Below are 18,636 nucleotides of genomic sequence, written 5' to 3'. Positions count from 1 at the left end.
GTCGTCCATTGGATAGCGGCTGTGCTTGGTATTGGGGCCGATTGGCACCTAGGCCATGTGACCAATGAACGTGGTGTCACTGGCCTCTTCAAATTGCTGTCTGCCCTGAGGACAGGCTATCAGAAACTCAGACAACCCCTTTAAAGGTGTTATCCAGGTTTTCAAAATGTATGGCCTATCCTTAAGCTAGGAGGCCATCAATATTAGATTGGGGCAGTCCAGTTCTCGACCTCCCTTATCGGCGGTATGGAGGGGTCACAGTGCTTACTTGAGCACTGCAGCCTCTTCATTGTCTACATTGATTCATACTGCACGATGCTATACTTTTCATAGTGGCTGTATCTGGTATTGCAGCTTGGTCCCATTCACTTGTAAACAATGAAGAGGCTGCAGTGCTTGCTTGTGCCCCACAGCCCCATTAAATGGCTGATCGTGGGGGGAGGGGGAAACCAATCTAAGGGTACATTCACATGAATGTAAGCTGCCCGTGCTGCGTAACGCAAATTGTAAATCGTGTAAATCCCATCTTTGGCGTGGACCCATTGACTTGAATGGGTCCATGATCCGAAATATACAGCAAAAGATAGGACATGTCCTATCTTTTGCAGTGCAGAAGCATGGACCAAAAAGCCCACGGAAGCGCTTCTGAGTGCTTCCGATCTGTGCCTCCGCACAGCACCATATCTTGAGGATTGAGGACCCATTGTAAATGGATCCACATGCGTGATGCAGGATTCACACAGCCGGTGCCCTCATATTGCGGAACTGCCGTTTGTGGTCCGCAGTACGGTCACGGATGGGTTACGGCCATGTGAATGTACCCTAATACTGATGGCCAATCCTAAGAACAACCCTTGTTAATGGTTTTGCTGCCTGCAGCAACCACTAGGAGCTACTCTTTATGAGGGATGCCCAACCTGCGGCCCTCCAGCTGTTGCCAAACTACAATTCCCAGCATGCCTGGACAGCCTACAGCTATTAGAGCATGCTGGGAGTTGTAGTTTTGCAACAGCTGGAGGGCTGCAGGTTAAGCATCCCTGGTCTATATAATGGACCTCACAGAGTTTTCCAGGACCCATCGGGTCCCGCAAATCACATTAATAACACATAACATGTCTGTAGGAGAAAGTTTGTAAAATACCGTACTTACAGTTCCGAAGTTTGTGTCTTGGCCGCTTGGGAATCCGGTCATGTGACACTGCTCTTCTGTAAATCCAGCTTCTGCCAATATCACGTCCTTTACCAGTTTTCCAAACCTCCTAAGGATGTGACATCAGTGGAAGATGGGAAAGGAGTGTCATGTGACGGGGTTTCCGAGAGGCTTATCCGCGCATCTTCGGAGTGGTAAGTATATTACAAACTTTTTCCTTTAGGTGTAATTTAAATGCATTTGTGGGACCCTCTGGATCCTGGAAAACCCCTTTCATTTATCTTTATAAATAAAATCAATTTGAAAATACTTTGTGGTAATACTGATCGTCATTTTAAAAAATCGTTTTCTTTACATTGGGCGGTAGGAATTATATGGTGCCAGATACTACAAGATAACCTGGAAGAAGCAGAGCAGCAACTTGACTTTCTTCGTGAAGTGCAGCAGTCCCTGGGAAAATCAAAGGTTAGACGGCTGTGACTAAGACTTAAAGGGGTTGTGCAGGCAGTATATATTGATGACCTATCCTCAACACCCGGCACCCCTCCCGATCAGCAGTTTCAAGAGGAGGCAGCTCTCCATGCCCGTCACCTTGGAAGTCTCGTCGGCGCAGTGTAATTCACTTGAACGGAGCGAGTACTTCTAATTACTCCGCTCCGCTGCTGCAAGGGAGACGACGCACAGTGTAATGAATAGGAAGCACCGCCTCATCTTCAAACAGCTGATCGGCACTGGTGCCAGGTGTCGGAGCTCCACTGATCTGATATTTATGACCTATCCTGAAGATAGCCATTAGTATAAAAGGAGTAGACAACTCCTTCAAGTACCAAACTAGGCTGCATCCTCAGGCTAGATTCACACGGTAAAGCTATCCAGCCTAGTCGGATACTGCTGTGCACCACCAGACCTCATTGACTATGGGATCTAGCAGGGATCCGGCTGCTTTCCAGTATGAGGATCGGGTGTTTGGCTAGCAAAAACTGGTGCACATACCGGCTGACACCCAGCGCTCATTCTGGAAACTGCCAGTCAATGGGGTCTAGTGGTGCATAGCAGCATCCGGCGGGCGGATAGCTTTATCTCAGGTGTGAAACTAACATTAACGGGTTAATGTACCATATTATATGTTGACAGACTTTTTTTTTGGGGGTGGGGGTTGAGTGGAAACAATACTAATTTTCTTTCTGTTGCCATATTCTGCAGTCCATAACGGTTTGATTTTTCTGTCTATGAGGCTGTGTAAGGGCTTTGATTTTGCAGGCCGATCTGTAGTTTTTATTGGTACCTGTAAGGGGAAGCCGGCGATGCGCGCTCTCCTTGCAGCGCCGCTGGCATTCCGCCTATGCGGAGCGAGGACGCGGCTGGCGTCCTCGTCTCCATGATGACGGCGGGGAGGGGAGAACCCAGCTGCGCACGCCTCCTCATTGTGGCCGGCGTCCTCCATCCCCTAGACAACAAGCAGCAGGGGAGCTGAGCGCCGATAGGGATGAATCGGCGCTCGGCTGTATTGAGGTGCTTGATGCGAGTTATGTGACACTGGCCACGTCATGTGATTCATCAGTTGGGGCTATTTAACAGGCAGCCTGCTGGCCACAGGTTGCCTGTGATTGGTCTTACCACACTAGCTTTTGATATCGTGACTTCTGTGCTTTTGGACTTTGACTTGTTTTGGACTTCATCTCTGTGACTTCCCTGGTATTGACGCGACCTCTTGGCTTCTGACCCCGGCTGGTATCTGACTTTGTGATTGTTATTTCCCTTGTACTGATTTTACCTCTTGGTTCCTGACCTTGGCTTGTTTTGACTTGGATTTGGTATTTCCCTGTGTCCCTACGGTCCTTCTGGCTTGGACCTTTTCTCCCTTGATTCTGGTCACGGTAGTTTTCTTCCTTAAGCCCCTGCACGTATCTAAGCGAGGGCCCAGTTGTACACCGTCGGTTAGGACGAACCGTGCAAGTAGGTAGGGATAGAGATGCGGGTGGAGTTCAGGGTTGCACTCATCCCTACCGAACGTGACAGTACCATTTTGTACCAATAGTACATATTAAATTTTTTTTGTCGGCAAGGTGATTTTATATATATTAGATTCTTTCTTCTAATATTTTTGTTCGCTAGGATAATACACTACACCACTTCTGCTATGCTGTGTATTATGCTTTTCAGCGTCATCCTATTGAAGTGGTTGTCTAAGTTAAAGGGGCTATCCCACAGATTTAAAAGTCTTTTTTTTCTCACATATCTGGAGGAGATTTTTGGGGTTGGGCAGCAGCTTGTCACATGTGACAATCAAGCACCTGTATCTCCCACACCTACATCAATTAGCTCTTGTCAACCCCATCCTTTCCTACATAGAAAATAGTCCCTCACCTATAGCCCCAGAGGTACAAATGGCAGGTAAGGCCCCCACTATTTCCTTCTCCATATAGCTTTATGTTAATTAATTCAGAAGCAGGAATCAAAGCCCCTTCATTATAAGGAAGGGAGCAGGGAAGCCACTGAGCATATTAGTCCACCACTGAATGCAGGAGAAGGTGGACTAGAGGGATAAGCAGCAGGGGGCGATACCAGAGAGGTAAATGTACATAAAAACATAACAATATATATTTTTGCCTACATGTGGTTATAATACTTCATTTTAAATTAGCTGTTCATTGCATAGTAATACTTTTCATGGGATAACCCAAAAAATCTACCTTCCAAGCTTAGATTTCATGACTGCTTCCGTGACATGCCCATATCCCGCACGTGACTGCTGCAGCCAATCACTGGCCTCAGCAGTCTTGCACCATACACCATTGATGCCAGTGACCGGCTGCAGCAGTCACATGCAGTATATGTGCAAAAATATGACATTATGGCTGTATCAGCAGGAAGGATTGGAGCTGTGGTGATGGAGTGGAGGGGCTTGTAACTGTGAGTGTACTTTTTTTAAAATTATTTTAGTGAATTCCCATAGGAATTAATCCAATTAATTTGTCATTTTTAATGCTCAGTTTTATTTTTTTTAATCGAATAATCATGTTTTTTTCATCTGGAGTGCAGTATCAGCGCAGGCTCTGTGGTCTGTTAAGCCCCAGTATTGACTCGGGTGGCAGGGACTGAAGAGACTCCACAAAGGCTGCCCCGATACAGCACTTTAGATCACCGCAGGAGCCAAGCACTGACTGCAGCCAGGCTCCCGCTGTAATGGCCAGATAGGAGGTAACTGCGATGCCTGCCACTTAGCTCCCTAGTAGGCAGTTACAGAGGCACCCTGTCACCATCGGCCCCCCGCGAAACACATTTGCAGGGCACTGATGCATTGCCATGGCAGCCTGGGGCCTAACAAAGGCCTGCCATGACTGTATGTCTATTACACTGCCACAGACACAACCTAATGGACTGCCAGTCACAGTACTCTGAACATACCCTTAGACAATTGCCTAAGGCTGTCTGCAGTAGGACATATAGATTGTCAAGTCCCATCCTTTGGCTAAGCCTCACCTCCAATTTTTAACCAGTAGAAGGGCTTTTCTGAACATTTCTTAAAAATGGACACAGAGCAGGAACCTGAATAAAATAAAAAATGATTTACCCTTTAAAGGTCCAGCATCGCAGTTCTGACCCCCGTTGCACCAGTCTCCGCTAGTCGTGCAGCAATAACGCCATGTCTGTCCTTCGCGTGATGACTACAGCCAGTCACTTGCCTCAGCGGTCACGTTCCGGCCATGCACACAGGACCTCTGATAGAAAGCCTCTTTCAGTCTTTGAATTGCCCCCTCTGTACAGATTGTTAAAAATTCTATTGAACAAGTTTTCTGTGTCGTCTGATTAGCGGCAATCAATGTGGCCACGATGACAACTTCCACTGGGGTGTCACCCATCATCCTCCTACTCCTGAACCTCCTCACCTCACAGTTTTTGGGACATTTCTGATCATTCTGTTGTGATGTTTTTCTGTTGCAGGAACTATGTTTTGTGGAGGCAATTCTTGCTTCAAAGAAGGGTAAAGAGGAGAAATCAGTGGTCAGTTTTTTAAAAGAAGCAGTAGATATGCACTTTGCGGCAATAAATGGACTCCCTCTTGGAGTGGAATATTTAGAAAAGCTCAATCCTACTTTTATCGTTGATGTTGTCAAAGAGTATTTGTCACTGTGCCCAAAACAGGTAAGAAATAAACATCACCTCTCTTATTTTTAAAGGGGTTGTCCAGGATTTTGATATTGATGAACTGTCCTCAGGATAGGCCATCAATATTAGATTGGCAAGGATTCGACACTCTGCTCCCTTGCCAATCAGCTGTTACCTTGGAGCTCTGGCATTGGAACTACACAGCTCCACCCATTGTGTTGTGGACAGAGCTGGTAAGCTGAATGGAGCTGTGTGGTTTGGGCACTTTAGCTAAAAGGTGCCAGCTAATTGGCAAGGGTGTGGGGTGTCAGATCCTTGCCAGTCTGATAATGATGGCCCGATCTCCTTCAAGATGTTTCGGCTGCCTGATCCGCCACTAATGTCGGCTGTCGGCCAGGCCAAAAAACTCCACATTTATGCCGAAAAGCTGCCGGATCACGGCAGGATCCCATTATAGTCAATGGGGTCCAGTGGAGATCTGTTGAATCCGGCAGTGGCAGCAGGCTGTTCTCTACCGGAACAGCCTGCTGGAAACGTTCACTGGAGATGTAAACGCGGTCTTAGAGGTATTGTTCCCCTAGCTGGGTAGAATAATGAAGCAGCTATGCTAATAAAACATGCACTTGACACAAGCAACCCACTTTGAGCATCAGTTTCAAAATGGATCAAAATAGATCAATCCTATCCATCATGAGTCCTTAAACGCTATGGACACCTTTGGAGTCATTTTTTATTATTGCATTCTACTTACTCGGGGATAAAAGTAAAAAATTTTCAACTTGTCTTTAATGAAGACCAACTGAAAAAAAAAGGTTTTCAGCCCAAAATACGTAGAATGCAATATAAAATTAATTGCCCCCAAAGGTTTCCATAGCCATTAAAACATATGCTACGATGCCAGAGGAGCCTTAGTCAGTTGAAGGTGTCTATGGACACCTTTGGAGGCAATTTTTGTTTATGATTGCACTTTACTCATTTTTGACTAAAAATCATATTTTCAATTTCAATTGGCCTGTTTTTTCACAAAGGGTTAACTGTTTTTCTAACTGTGTGACTGGTACTTTCACTTTGTGCTAGTCATCTAATAAGCCTTATCTCTAAACTACAGGTACATAACACTTATTTAAGCCACATTCTTATCAGTAAGATAAGGATTGAGCTTTAATGAGTGTTTATAAGTTTAGAGATCAGAGATAAAGAGCCCGTCAGCTCCTCAGATGACGGAAAAAACAAAAATCCACAGGCAGCTACAAGAGCATGTCAGCTCTCTACACAAAAAAGGATGCCATATTGTTAATAAGAGACCAACTGAAAAAATTATTTTTAGCTCAAAATAAGTACAATGCAATAATTAAAAAAAATGCCCCCAAAGGTGTACATAGCCTTTAAACACATTTGTTGGTCACTATTTTTCCCCCCTACATTAATCGCCATGGGAAGATTGTCTGTATAAAGGTCCAGGTACAGCAGCCTATATCAATGTATATTGGGGCACTATAAATATCAAGAGGGAATGTTATATCAAACCTGACTCTAGTCATGCCATAATATACCGAAATGATAGAACTGGAGATGTGGAAAACAGTGGGGGCGTGCATTTAAAACTTACTGTTCCTCATATCTATAGTGATCCTGTTGTCAGTCTGTTTAAGCATCAACATATTTCTAAGCATCCATAGGTAACATTGGCCATCTTAAATTGGAAACCCTCCTAAACACATCTTCTGACGTGAGGATCCCATTTATGCTATTATACCCATCCCTGTAAGACAGAAATCTGCATGAGAATCCATAGCTGAGCAAAACACTTACAGTATTTTTTGGACTATAAGGCATACATTTTAGCAGGAAAAAAATCTTGCCTAAGAATGTCTTATACTCCACAGTCAGGGTGGTCCAGCTGTACCAGACCTCCCTGACTGCTTTCTTAAAGATTCAGAAGAGCGATCATACAGTGTCTGCACACTTCTCTCTCTCCGTGCCCGACACCCATCCGTGTGATCAATTCAGACAGGAAAAAAGGCTGAAGGATCATTCATCTCATAAAGGAGACTGTAAGAAACACAGCCCTCCCCATGCTGAAGTTCCCCGAGCAGCAGGGAAGTACATAAAAGCTCTCACTTACTGAAGTTAAAGGACCTATGATGATGTCACCAGTGGGAAGAGTCCTACCAGTAAGACGAAGAGGACTACACAGTGGGTACTGAATTGTACCCTGCCACTTGTGATGTTGATCATGTGACCACACGCGCCATTGCTGTTTGTTTCAGCTGTCAAAAGATAACACTAGGTGGCGCTACACAGATAGAGTTCATTGAGTACATGTTTAATTACATGCAATTACAAAAGTATTCAAATCCAGGTGCTCATTTGAAAACTACAAATTTTTTTGTGGGACAATCCCTTTAAACACTCTACCCTAGACAATTAAACTTAGGAACGTTGACCCCTCCCCTTCATTAAACTATCATAGAAGGTTTAATAAGTAGAAAATATTTATTTCCTACCTTTCTGTTGTCTAAATCTGGAAGCGTCTTATAGTCCAAAAATAATGTATTTTACGACATTTCTAACTGTAAAACATGCTTGTCACTTTTCTAGCCCACAGGCCCTGGTCAGTCTGCTTCACCCATCCTGGAAAAGGCTGCAACTATTTTGGCGCCAGTGATTACAGTAGCACCCTGTCTGCCAGAGCCCCTATATTTCATGTCTCAGGTCATGTATTTGTCAGGTATGTCATATGAAGCAACCTGCAATGGAAGAGTCCAATTACTCATAGACTGAAGTATGTAGCGCTTCAGTCTCCATTTAATGGACTGCTGCTTGCTTTAAAGGGAACCTGTCATCAACTTTACGTTGCCCATACTAACAGCAGCATAAAGTCGAGACAGGTGAGTTGATTTCAGCGATCTGTCATTTATAACTTAACAGTAAGTGGTTGCCGAGAATCAACATCACAATCATTGCAGACTGGGCCTGGAAAAGAGTCCCGGCCACCTGAGAAGAGTCCTGGTCATTCATGGATTCCTGCTCTCCTGCCCACCTGCTGATGACTGACCGTCTTCTACCTAGTTTTCTCCCTTTCTCTCTAGGAGAGAACTGCCAATCATCAGCAGAAGGGCGGGAGAGCAGGAGATTATGGATAACCATCACTCTTCTCAGGTAGATTTGACTCTTTTCAAGGCCTGGGCTACAATAATTATGATGCTGGTTCTCAGCAACCACTTACTTTTAGCTCATGAGTGACACACCGCTGAAATCAGCATTTCTGTCACTATATACTGCCCTCAGTGAGGTCACCATAAAGTTGATGACAGGTTCCCTTTAATAAGCTTACAAGCCATTAGAATAATGGGGATACATTGATCACTAGGCACAGGAGTCCAGGCAGCATTTAGGCCTCATGCACGTGACCAGTTGATCAAAAGACAAAGGAGTTCATGGAAAATGTAGGTCTCATGCATGTGACCATATTGTGGATTCACATGGAAACTAGAGAAATATATAGATACACTGCAACTCCTCGTTTCTCCACTTTTAGGTTTAGCAATTTGTGGAACGGCACGGACAGCCTTTAATATAACTGCATATTTTGTCCGCCACGCGCGGACAAGAATAGGACAGGTTATATTTTTTTTTGTGGACCACGGAACGGAGCAACGGATGCTGACAGCACACGGAATGGGTCCGCATCCAAGCCGCCAAAACTGCGGCTCGGATATGGACCAAAACAACAGCCATGTGCATGAGGCCTATAAACAGAGGCATTTGGGATTTTTTTCACACCGACTAAGGGCTCATGAACACGGCCGTTGCCCATCTGTGTGCGTATTGCGGCCCGCAAACAGCAGGTCTGCAATACACGGGCATCGGCTGTGTACATCACGGATGCGGACCTATTCACGTGAATGGGTCCGCAATCCGGAAGGTCCAGTGCAGGATGGAGGCATGGAAGCACTACGGAGTACAGTGGGGTTTCTCTCCGTGCCTCCGCACCACAAAAAAATAGAACATGTTCTATTTTTTTGCGGTGCGGACGGATCACAGACCCATTCAAGTTTAATGGATCTGGATCCCTCTGCGGAATACGCACAGATGTTGCCTGTGCATTGGAGACTGCAAATTGCACGGAACGGCCGACCACCCGCCTTGTGCATGAGCCCTAAGGCCGTGCTCACACAGAACTTCTGGTGCTGATTCTGATGAGGAAACCGTGTTGGAATTGGCATGGGATAAATTCCTCAAATCAGTGGGTGGCAGTGTCCACCCTGCTGAAATAAGAAGTTTCCTTTCCTATCTTACTGCAGTTTCCGTGCTGGAAAGATCGCTGAGACCGCAGCGGGTGCAGAATGTGGCAGAAAACTCAAGGCTAAGCCTAAGCTTTCTGCCATGTGTTCCACAGGCAAAATACTCATCGTGTTTTTCTGATGAGTATTTTGTCCATGGGAACATACCCATAGGCCTCTTGCGCACGAACGTAAGGGCTCCGTTTCTGTGCTGCGGGCCGCATACGGCGGTTCCGCAATACACGGGTCACCATCCGTTTGCATTCCGCATCACGGAAGTGAATTCAACAAATCCGGAGATGCGGTGCGGAAAGGAACGGAAGCACTACGGAGTGCTTCTGTGGTGTTCCATTTCGTGCTTCCGTTCCGCAAAAAGATAGAACTTGTTCTATCTTTTTGCGGAACAGACGGATCGCGGACCCCATTCAAGTGAATGGGTCTGCGATCCACATGCGGCTGCCCCACGGCAATTTGTGGCCCGCAGCACGGGCACGGAGCCCTTACGTTCGTGTGCAAGAGGCCTTATTGTGAGAAAAAAAAGTTGTATCATCAGATGCTATATCACAATTACACTTTTTAATTTCTATGCAAAATTGGAAAGTTCAGGCCAGCTGTAGATAACCAGAATTATCCACATACACTAGTCATCGGTCCAGGAGGTGGAAGGCTAGAGAACTGTTTGGGGCCCTACACTGCTGAGCTTGGACTGGCCCACAGGGGAACAGGTGAATCCTCCAGTGGGCCCCTGAGCAAGGGTTGGCCTCAAGTCCTCCACTCCTTGCACAAGTGGCACATGGCACAGTAGACTGACGGCACTACGTACGAATAGGCAGCTTACAGCTCGTGATCACCTAGTGCTGAACATATCGCCAACATCTGATATTCATTACCAAACCTCCTTTGTCCTGTCCAGTTTAATTTATGGCCCCTTGCCCAAGTGAGCGCCACCCCCACTTTTAGAACGTGTACATATAATGTATAGAACTTGAGAATGTAATATCTGGCATTATCAGATGGCATTATACTATATATTTTTAATCTCTCCTTCAAGAGACTAGCTAGTTTACTAATATTGATGTTTCTAGTGGTGGAGAAGACTTCTAGCCACAGAGTCAGGCCAGCATCCTCTTTTCCCAGGGATCCCGTAATCTATCATCATGAGTGTCTTGCCTGCCACTGTGTCCCCAGCAAATAACGCATATCTCAGCCTTCCAGACCCCTGTGAGCGTGACCTGGGGGCATATGTTCCTACTGACCCTGCAGAAGGCTTTAGGGTAACATCTTTTAATTCACGTGGTATTATCCTGTAGCTTCTGTCTTATTTTTAGGAAACTTTGATGGTGCACAAGGGACCTTGCAGCGTTGCATAGAGCTGAACCCTGAGTGGTCGGATGCTCACCTTCTAATGGCACAGATACATTTGGCGGAGGGGCAATATACTGAGTGCTCACACTCTCTGGAGACAGGAGTCAGCCACAATTTTAAGGTAAATGCTCTTTGGCATGATAATGTCATTGACATAGGCACATTTATTAAGACCGGCTTTTTAGACGGCGGTCTTACTAAAGCCCCATCGCTGTGAAGATGGACAGGCCTCTCCATAACTTCGGCACATCCAGCGCCAGTTCTAAATGTAATACCGCTTCCGAGCTGTCTTCCATTTAGACCATTTTCTACTACTGAAACAGGCATAGAAAATGGTAAATGAGAAGTCCCCTTCCGCACCCTCACTACACCTACAATTTTAGACCTGACGTGAGCAGGACAAAGTCGCAGAGAGAGGTGCAATAACCATCCGCGCCTTAAATACGCCTAATATAGGCGTATTTCAGTATAATAAATGACCCCCTATATTCATTTGAGTAATAAAATTGCATACATAGGAACTGATAGAAATGGTAGTTACATATATGTAGCTGTTGTATTAGGGAGGGTTTGCATCACGTTTTTTCCTGTTCATTTAATGTATAAAAAAAACATATACATTAAACGGATGCCTCAGACCGATACCATAAAGTTCCATTGTAAAAAAAAAGTATACGTTTTGTATTTTTTTTTACCGGACTGTGCAGGATAGAAGAACGTGGCGTTCTGCGTTTTTGTATCCTTTTTTTTTTCCCCTAACGTGTACGTCAAACAGGCATAAAACATGAATTGAACCCACCCTTAGTCGGGCACGTAAGGATGGCATTGGGTGTCTACATACTGTACCATACGTATCTGATGAAGGAGCCAGTCCAACACTACAACACATAGTGATATCAGCAGCACGGTCCTGCCGCTGTGAACTGTCTCCACCAGTGCCTAAAGTACCTGCTAGTTTACTATTTTCTTTGCATTCACTACTTAGAATATAGAAGAGATTGTATTAAAGAAGTTTTCTATAATAATAGTTTGCCAGCCTATATAGGATGCCTGGGCCCTCACCAATCTGTGGAATGAAGAGGCACCTGCCCCTTCAGTGTATTACCTGGCATGTGTCTTCAGGTGTACAATGCTGAATGTGGTGAGCAGCAGGATCGGGCACAGCCTAAGGCCTCATGCACACGACCGTTGTGTGTTTTGCGGTCCGCAAATTGCTGATCCGCAAAACACGGATGGCGTCCATGTGCGTTCCACAATTTGCAGAACGGCACGGACAGCCATCGATATAAATGCCTATTCTTGTCCGCAAAACGGACAAGAATAGGACAGGTTATATTTTATTTTTTTTTTGCGGACCACGGAACGGTGCAATATGGGGGGCTATCGGCATCTTTTGTGGCCCCATTGAAGTGAATGGGTCCGCATCCAAGCCGCAAAAACTGCGTCTCGGATGCGGACCAAAACAACGGTCGTGTGCATGAGGCCTTACTCACATAGATGTCGCCGTGCCAGCTACTGCAGTGAAGGGCTGCAGGCCTGTGGCCTCTTTCTTCTGATCAGTGGTATTTTAGGGTATAGGCCATCAATGTAATGTCCCAGAAAACCTCTTTAAAAATGTGTAATACGGTTGATTTAAAGGGAATCTGTCACCTGGTTTGTAGGTCTCGCTCGGCTGAATGTATTGATACCCTTCACTTAGCGACCTGCTGCTTCATTCTGGAGAAAAAGTACTTTTGAACATATAAACGTGAGCAGTTAAGTGCACCGAGGGCGGGCCACAGCCTTTCTGTGCACTCTTGCTCCTCCTGCTTCCTCTGCCAGCTTCTTCCTCTCTATTGACAGGACCTGGCAAGATAACTAAGCAGGAACCTGGCCCTGTCAATCAAACAGAGGGAGGGGCTGGCAGAGGAAGCAGGAGGAGCTAGGGTGCACTGAGTGGCTTAGGCCCGCCTTTGGTGCACTTAAAGGGGTTTTATGGGAGTAATATATTGATGACCTATCCCCAGGATAAGTCATCAATATCAGATTGGTGGGGGTCCGACTCCCAGCCATCAATCAGCTGTGTGAAGAGGCGGTGGTGCTCTTCCTGGGACAATAACCTCATGTTCCTTTGTCACATGGTCTATAGGCAGTTCAGTCCCATTCAAGCGAAGGGGTCTGCAATACCAAACACAGCCACTATACAGTGTACAGCGCTGTGCTTGGTACTGTGAGGAGGCTGTAGCGCTCACCGGAGCGGATTGGTGACAGTGCTGGGTGTCAGACCCCCGCTGATCAGATATTGAGGACCTATAGGCCTTCAATATTCTACTCCCAGAAAAAAAGCAATAAATGGATTAAAAATCTTTTTTTCTCCAGAATTCAGCAACAGATCGCTAAGTGACAGGTATCCTTACATTCAGCTGAGCTAGCCCCACAAGGCAATGTGCTTGGTTCATCAGTGAATTCCCTGATGACAGACTCCCCTTTAAAAGGGTTGTGCCATGAAGACAACCCCTCTCCATGGATTCTGTCAGCAGGTCTGTACCTATGACACTGGCTGACCTGTTACATGTGCGCTTGGCAGCTGAAGGCATCTGTGTTGGTCCCATGTTCATATGTGCCCGCACTGCTGAGAATAATGATGTTTTAATATATGCAAATGAGTCTCTAGGAGCAACGGGGGCGTTACTGTTACACCTAGAGGCTCTGCTCTCTCTGCAACTGCCACGCCTTCTCCACCTTTAATGACAGGGCTGGGTAGTAGAAACATCATCACACCTGAACCCGTCAAGTGGAGAGGATGCGGCAGTTGCAGAGAGAGCAGAGCCTCTAGGTGTAATGGCAACGCCCCCGTTGCTCCTAGAGACTCATTTGCATCTATTAAAGCATCATTTTTCTCAGCAGTGCGGGCACATATGAACATGGGACCAACACAGATGCCTTCAGCTGCCAAGCGCACATGTAACAGGTCAGCCAGTGTCATAGGTACAAATCTGCTGACCGATGCCCTTTAAACGATCAAGAGTGAACGGTTTATATTATGAAGATTAGTCCTGATAGAAGATGAGTGTGGAAGAGATTTCGATTAGGAATGGAAGATGTATCATGTGCTACTGGTTTAGGCAAAGTCCACATTTTTCTTCAACTTATTTTATAATATTACATCTGATTTATTTTCTGTGTTTTTAGATGAGAGAACATCCATTTTATCATCTGATTAAAGCAAGAGTCTTAAAACAGACAGGAAAGCTAGCAGAAGCAACGCAGATGTTAAGGATGTGTATGAGCCTGCCCGAAATGAAGAGAGCAGCATCCACCAGAGGAAACGCAGGCACTCTCAGCATTAGTGAGCGTGCCTCTGTTTATCTGGAACTTGCAGAACTTCTTCGTTTAAATGGAGAACAGGTAAGATCTTTTCTTATTTCTCTAAAGAACATAAATTATTTTAAGTTCATTTGTGAGCGGGTTAAATTAGAATTTCACTGTGTCAATGTTGTTGTTTTCTTTGTCCTGTGCTGTACTGGGAAAAACTGTTCTTCATTTTAAAGCAGAATAATAAACGGGAAAAAGAAAAGAGCTCTTTTTCTCTGATAAGATATATTACAAAGTTTCTTTTGTTGCCTGTACTATTGGTTAATGCAAAGTTGTGTGAAATAACAGTAATTATTTAAATAATATAAAAGTAATTACATCAAACTACCAAAATGAATTTAGACCCCACACTGCCACACTAATTTAGACGCCACACATATCTCTACGGTTAAATTAGACCTTAGGGTACTTTCACACTAGCGTTTTTGTTTTCTGGTATTGAGTTCTGTCACAGGAGCTCTATACTGGAAAAGAACTGATCAGTTTTATCCTAATGCATTCTGAATGGAGAGCGTTCCGTTCAGTATACATCAGGATGCATTAGTTCAGTCCCTCTTACGTTTTTTGGATGGAGAAAATACCGCAGCATGCTGCAGTTTTCTTTTCGGCCAAAAATACTGATCACTTGCCGGAATGCCGGATCTGGCATTAATTTACATTGAAGTGTATTCGTGCTGGATCCGGCATTAAGTGTTCTGGCAAAATGGATCCGGCTTTCTGGTCTGTGCATGCGCAGACCTTTATAAAAGCAAAAAAAAATTAACACCGGATCCGTTTTTCCGGATGACACCGGAGAGACGGATCTGGTATTTCAATGCATTTGTCAGACAGATCCGCATTCGGATCCGTCTGACAAATGCCATCAGTTTGCGTCCGGATTGCCGGAATCCTCTGCCGCAAGTGTGAAAGTACCCTTATACAGCAAAATTATTTCAGACCCCAGACGTCAGATTCCACAATTAGTCAGACCCTGGGCCCCTAAATTCAGACCCCATACCAAATCCCTACGTTAATGCAGATGCCTTCATTAATTCAGATCTCTAAATTCATTTAGACCAGACCCCTAAAATAAAGGGGTTGTCCACCTTTTTTGAAGTGATAGCTCCAGCGCTGGAAGTGGACACCTCCATCTACTTTGTTGCGGACTGAGCTGTTCACTGCAGCGTTGTTGCTCCCATTGGGACCCCTAATTCTCTGAAATAAGAGGTTTGATAGAAGAGCGAGTCACCAGAAAGGAATAAAAACAGCACATTGCTCTTCACAAGATATAATGGTTTAAACTGACTGCATGAAACATGGATCTTCTGTTTTAGCATGAAGCTACAAAGATAATACAAGATGCAGTGCATGCATTCCGCGACACCCCAGAGGAGATCCGAATTGTTGTGGCCAATGCAGATATGTGCCTTAGTAAGGGCGATGTGGAAATGGCATTAAGCATGCTAAGAGACGTCAAGCCAACCCAGCCCTACTACACTGAGGTCAAGAAAAAGATGGCCGACATCTACCTCAAAGTTCGAATGGATAAGAAGTTATACATTGCTTGCTATAGGTAAATATACATCAAGGCTTGCTCCTTTAACTCCTAGTGACTTAAAGCGATTGTCTCGGAGTAGAAATAGGGCTGTGCATTTTCCAAAAACAGTGGCACTTTCACATTCACAGTCCCTAATCCTGGATTGTCCCTTTAAATAGCCATTCCTGTCTCATAAAGTGGTGGTCTATTTTAACTATTAAGTGACAGCTGCAGTCCACATTAATGCACCAAGTTGATGCAACTTGAAGGAAGTTGCTCCTTCTGCTTCCTCTGCCGGCCCCTTCCCCTACATCTTGACTATAATGACAGGGCCAGGCTCCTGCAATCAAGAAAGGGAGGGAGGGGCTGGTAGAGGAAGCAGGGTTAGCATGGGTGCGCAGAGTGGCTTGAAACCGCCCTGGGTGCACTTAAAGGAGTTGTCCCACTAATATAAATGTATCCCGCCCAACAGATATCGCTGTTATATCACTTTCCCCAAATACCACCATTTATCAAAACTGCCTTTTTCAAAAATGATTAGCCTACCATTGCACTCTGTGGCAAATCCGTTTTGATTTCCAGTTGCTGTTGATTATGTCCTGGAGTGGAGCCTTGTAATGTAGGACGCAGGAAGCCCTATTAGTAGGAACAAGGGGCGTGGTTAGTGTCACATGATCTGCTGATGTCAGGACACATTTCACTGCCCTAAGGCATGATGGGACAGAAGACCCCTGACAAACCAGGAAGCATGAGAGGAACAGGAGTTAGAGATATGGATGAAAATAAACTTTTTTTTAGTTTATGGTATAATCCCTTTAGCTTCTCATTTGCATATCAATTAAAAGAATGAAGGAATAGATCACTAAGTGAAACCTATTAAATATCAATTAAAAGAATAAAGGAATAGATCTTAAGTAAACCTAAATAGATCACTAAGTGAAACCTATTGTGCCTGGTGACAGATCCCTTTAAATTGTTCCTTTGGACGACAGCTGTAGCTGGATATTTTTGGAAATTGAAATTTGTAAATTGGAAAAAATCCTGCTACAAAAACTCTGTGTGTAGCCTCAGCCTTAGGGTCTATTCACACGTCTGCAAATGGGTCCGCATCCGTTCCGCAATATCGGGAACGGGTGCGGACCCATTCATTCGCAATTGGGCAGAACAGGATGCGGAGAGCACACTATGTGCTCTCCGCATCCGCATTTCCGGAGCACGGCCCCGAACTTCCGGGACGCGGTTCCGCCAAAAAAATAGAACATGTCCTATTCTTGTCCGCAATTCTTGTGGACAAGAATAGGCAGTTCTATGGGGGGTGCCGGCCGGGTGTATTGCGGATCCGCAATACACCACGGACGTGTGAATGGACCCTAACAGGGGATAAGTGGGCTTGAAAAAAAAATTGCAGTTAACTACTAGAAACCAGTGTTATGTCGATTTTCTTGACAGGGAGCTGAGTGAACAACTGCCAAGTGCACACACAAGTCTTCTCCTGGGAGATGCCTACATCAATATTCAAGAGGTATGTCTTGTAGCAGTAACTCATGAGTTCACTATAGTGTATGGAGCATGAATAGTGGAACCAGAGGCTGTGGTGACAGCCAGGCCCTATAGTAAAGAAACCCTCTGCCCCAGATGCCATGTAAGAGATCTAGAATTGTATGATTGTCTCATTTTATAGTGGAACACTTTTTATGGCATATATAGCTTTTATATAGCATACCTGTAGTCGCCTGTGATGTCATCAGTCTATGGGGGACCAGTTTCCAGAGACTTCACATTATGCCTCTTGCAGTGAGGTTAGTTTTTAGCAATAAAGAGTCTCTACATCACAACCCCCTACCTACATGTCTCGTCTAGGTGGCAAAGACAACGTATACAACATATATACAGTACAGACCAAAAGTTTGGACACACCTTCTCATTCAAAGAGTTTTCTTTATTTTCATGACTATGAAGGCATCAAAACTATGAATTAACACATGTGGAATTATATACATAACAAACAAGTGTGAAACAACTGAAAATATGTCATATTCTAGGTTCTTCAAAGTAGCCACCTTTTGCTTTGATTACTGCTTTGCACACTCTTGGCATTCTCTTGATGACCTTCAAGAGGTAGTCCCCTGAAATGGTCTTCCAACACTCTTGAAGGAGTTCCCAGAGATGCTTAGCACTTGTTGGCCCTTTTGCCTTCACTCTGCGGTCCAGCTCACCCCAAACCATCTCGATTGGGTTCAGGTCCGGTGACTGTGGAGGCCAGGTCATCTGGCGCAGCACCCCATCACTCTCCTTCATGGTCAAATAGCCCTTACTTTCAAAGTTTTCCCAATTTTTCGGCTGACTGACTGACCTTCATTTCGTAATGATGGCCACTCGTTTTTCTTCACTTAGCTGCTTTTTTCTTGCCATAATACAAATTCTAACAGTCTATTCAGTAGGACTATCAGCTGTGTATCCACCTGACTTCTCCTCAACGCAACTGATGGTCCCAACCCCATTTATAAGGCAAGAAATCACACTTATTAAACCTGACAAGGCACACCTGTGAAGTGAAAACCATTTCAGGGGACTACCTCTTGAAGCTCATCAAGGGAATGCTAAGAGTGTGCAAAGCAGTAATCAAAGCAAAAGGTGGCTACTTTGAAGAACCTAGAATATGACATATTTTCAGTTGTTTCACACTTGTTTGTTATGTATATACAGGGAGTGCAGAATTATTAGGCAAGTTGTATTTTTGAGGATTAATTTTATTATTGAACAACAACCATGTTCTCAATGAACCCAAAAAACTCATTAATATCAAAGCTGAATATTTTTGGAAGTAGTTTTTAGTTTGTTTTTAGTTTTAGCTA

The 18,636-nt window shown here is 44.7% G+C and overlaps 1 protein-coding gene across 1 annotated transcript in view; it reads left to right on the top strand.

Annotated features, from left to right (window-relative positions):
• Nucleotides 1–18,636, top strand: part of TTC21A (tetratricopeptide repeat domain 21A) — a 102,846-nt gene that overhangs the window by 41,182 nt on the left and 43,028 nt on the right. Inside the window, exons 10-16 of the mRNA XM_040433794.1 lie at nt 1,518–1,615; nt 5,096–5,296; nt 7,862–7,991; nt 10,875–11,032; nt 14,083–14,298; nt 15,579–15,817; nt 17,231–17,303. Of these exons, the coding sequence (XP_040289728.1) occupies nt 1,518–1,615; nt 5,096–5,296; nt 7,862–7,991; nt 10,875–11,032; nt 14,083–14,298; nt 15,579–15,817; nt 17,231–17,303 (1,115 nt within the window). The remainder of the gene's footprint in view (nt 1–1,517; nt 1,616–5,095; nt 5,297–7,861; nt 7,992–10,874; nt 11,033–14,082; nt 14,299–15,578; nt 15,818–17,230; nt 17,304–18,636) is intronic.

This window comes from Bufo bufo, chromosome 5 (genome assembly GCF_905171765.1).
Source record: "Bufo bufo chromosome 5, aBufBuf1.1, whole genome shotgun sequence".
NCBI classification, from domain to species: domain Eukaryota; kingdom Metazoa; phylum Chordata; class Amphibia; order Anura; family Bufonidae; genus Bufo; species Bufo bufo.
Note: the sequence above shows the minus strand (reverse complement) of the source record. Positions and strands in the feature narration are given on the sequence as shown.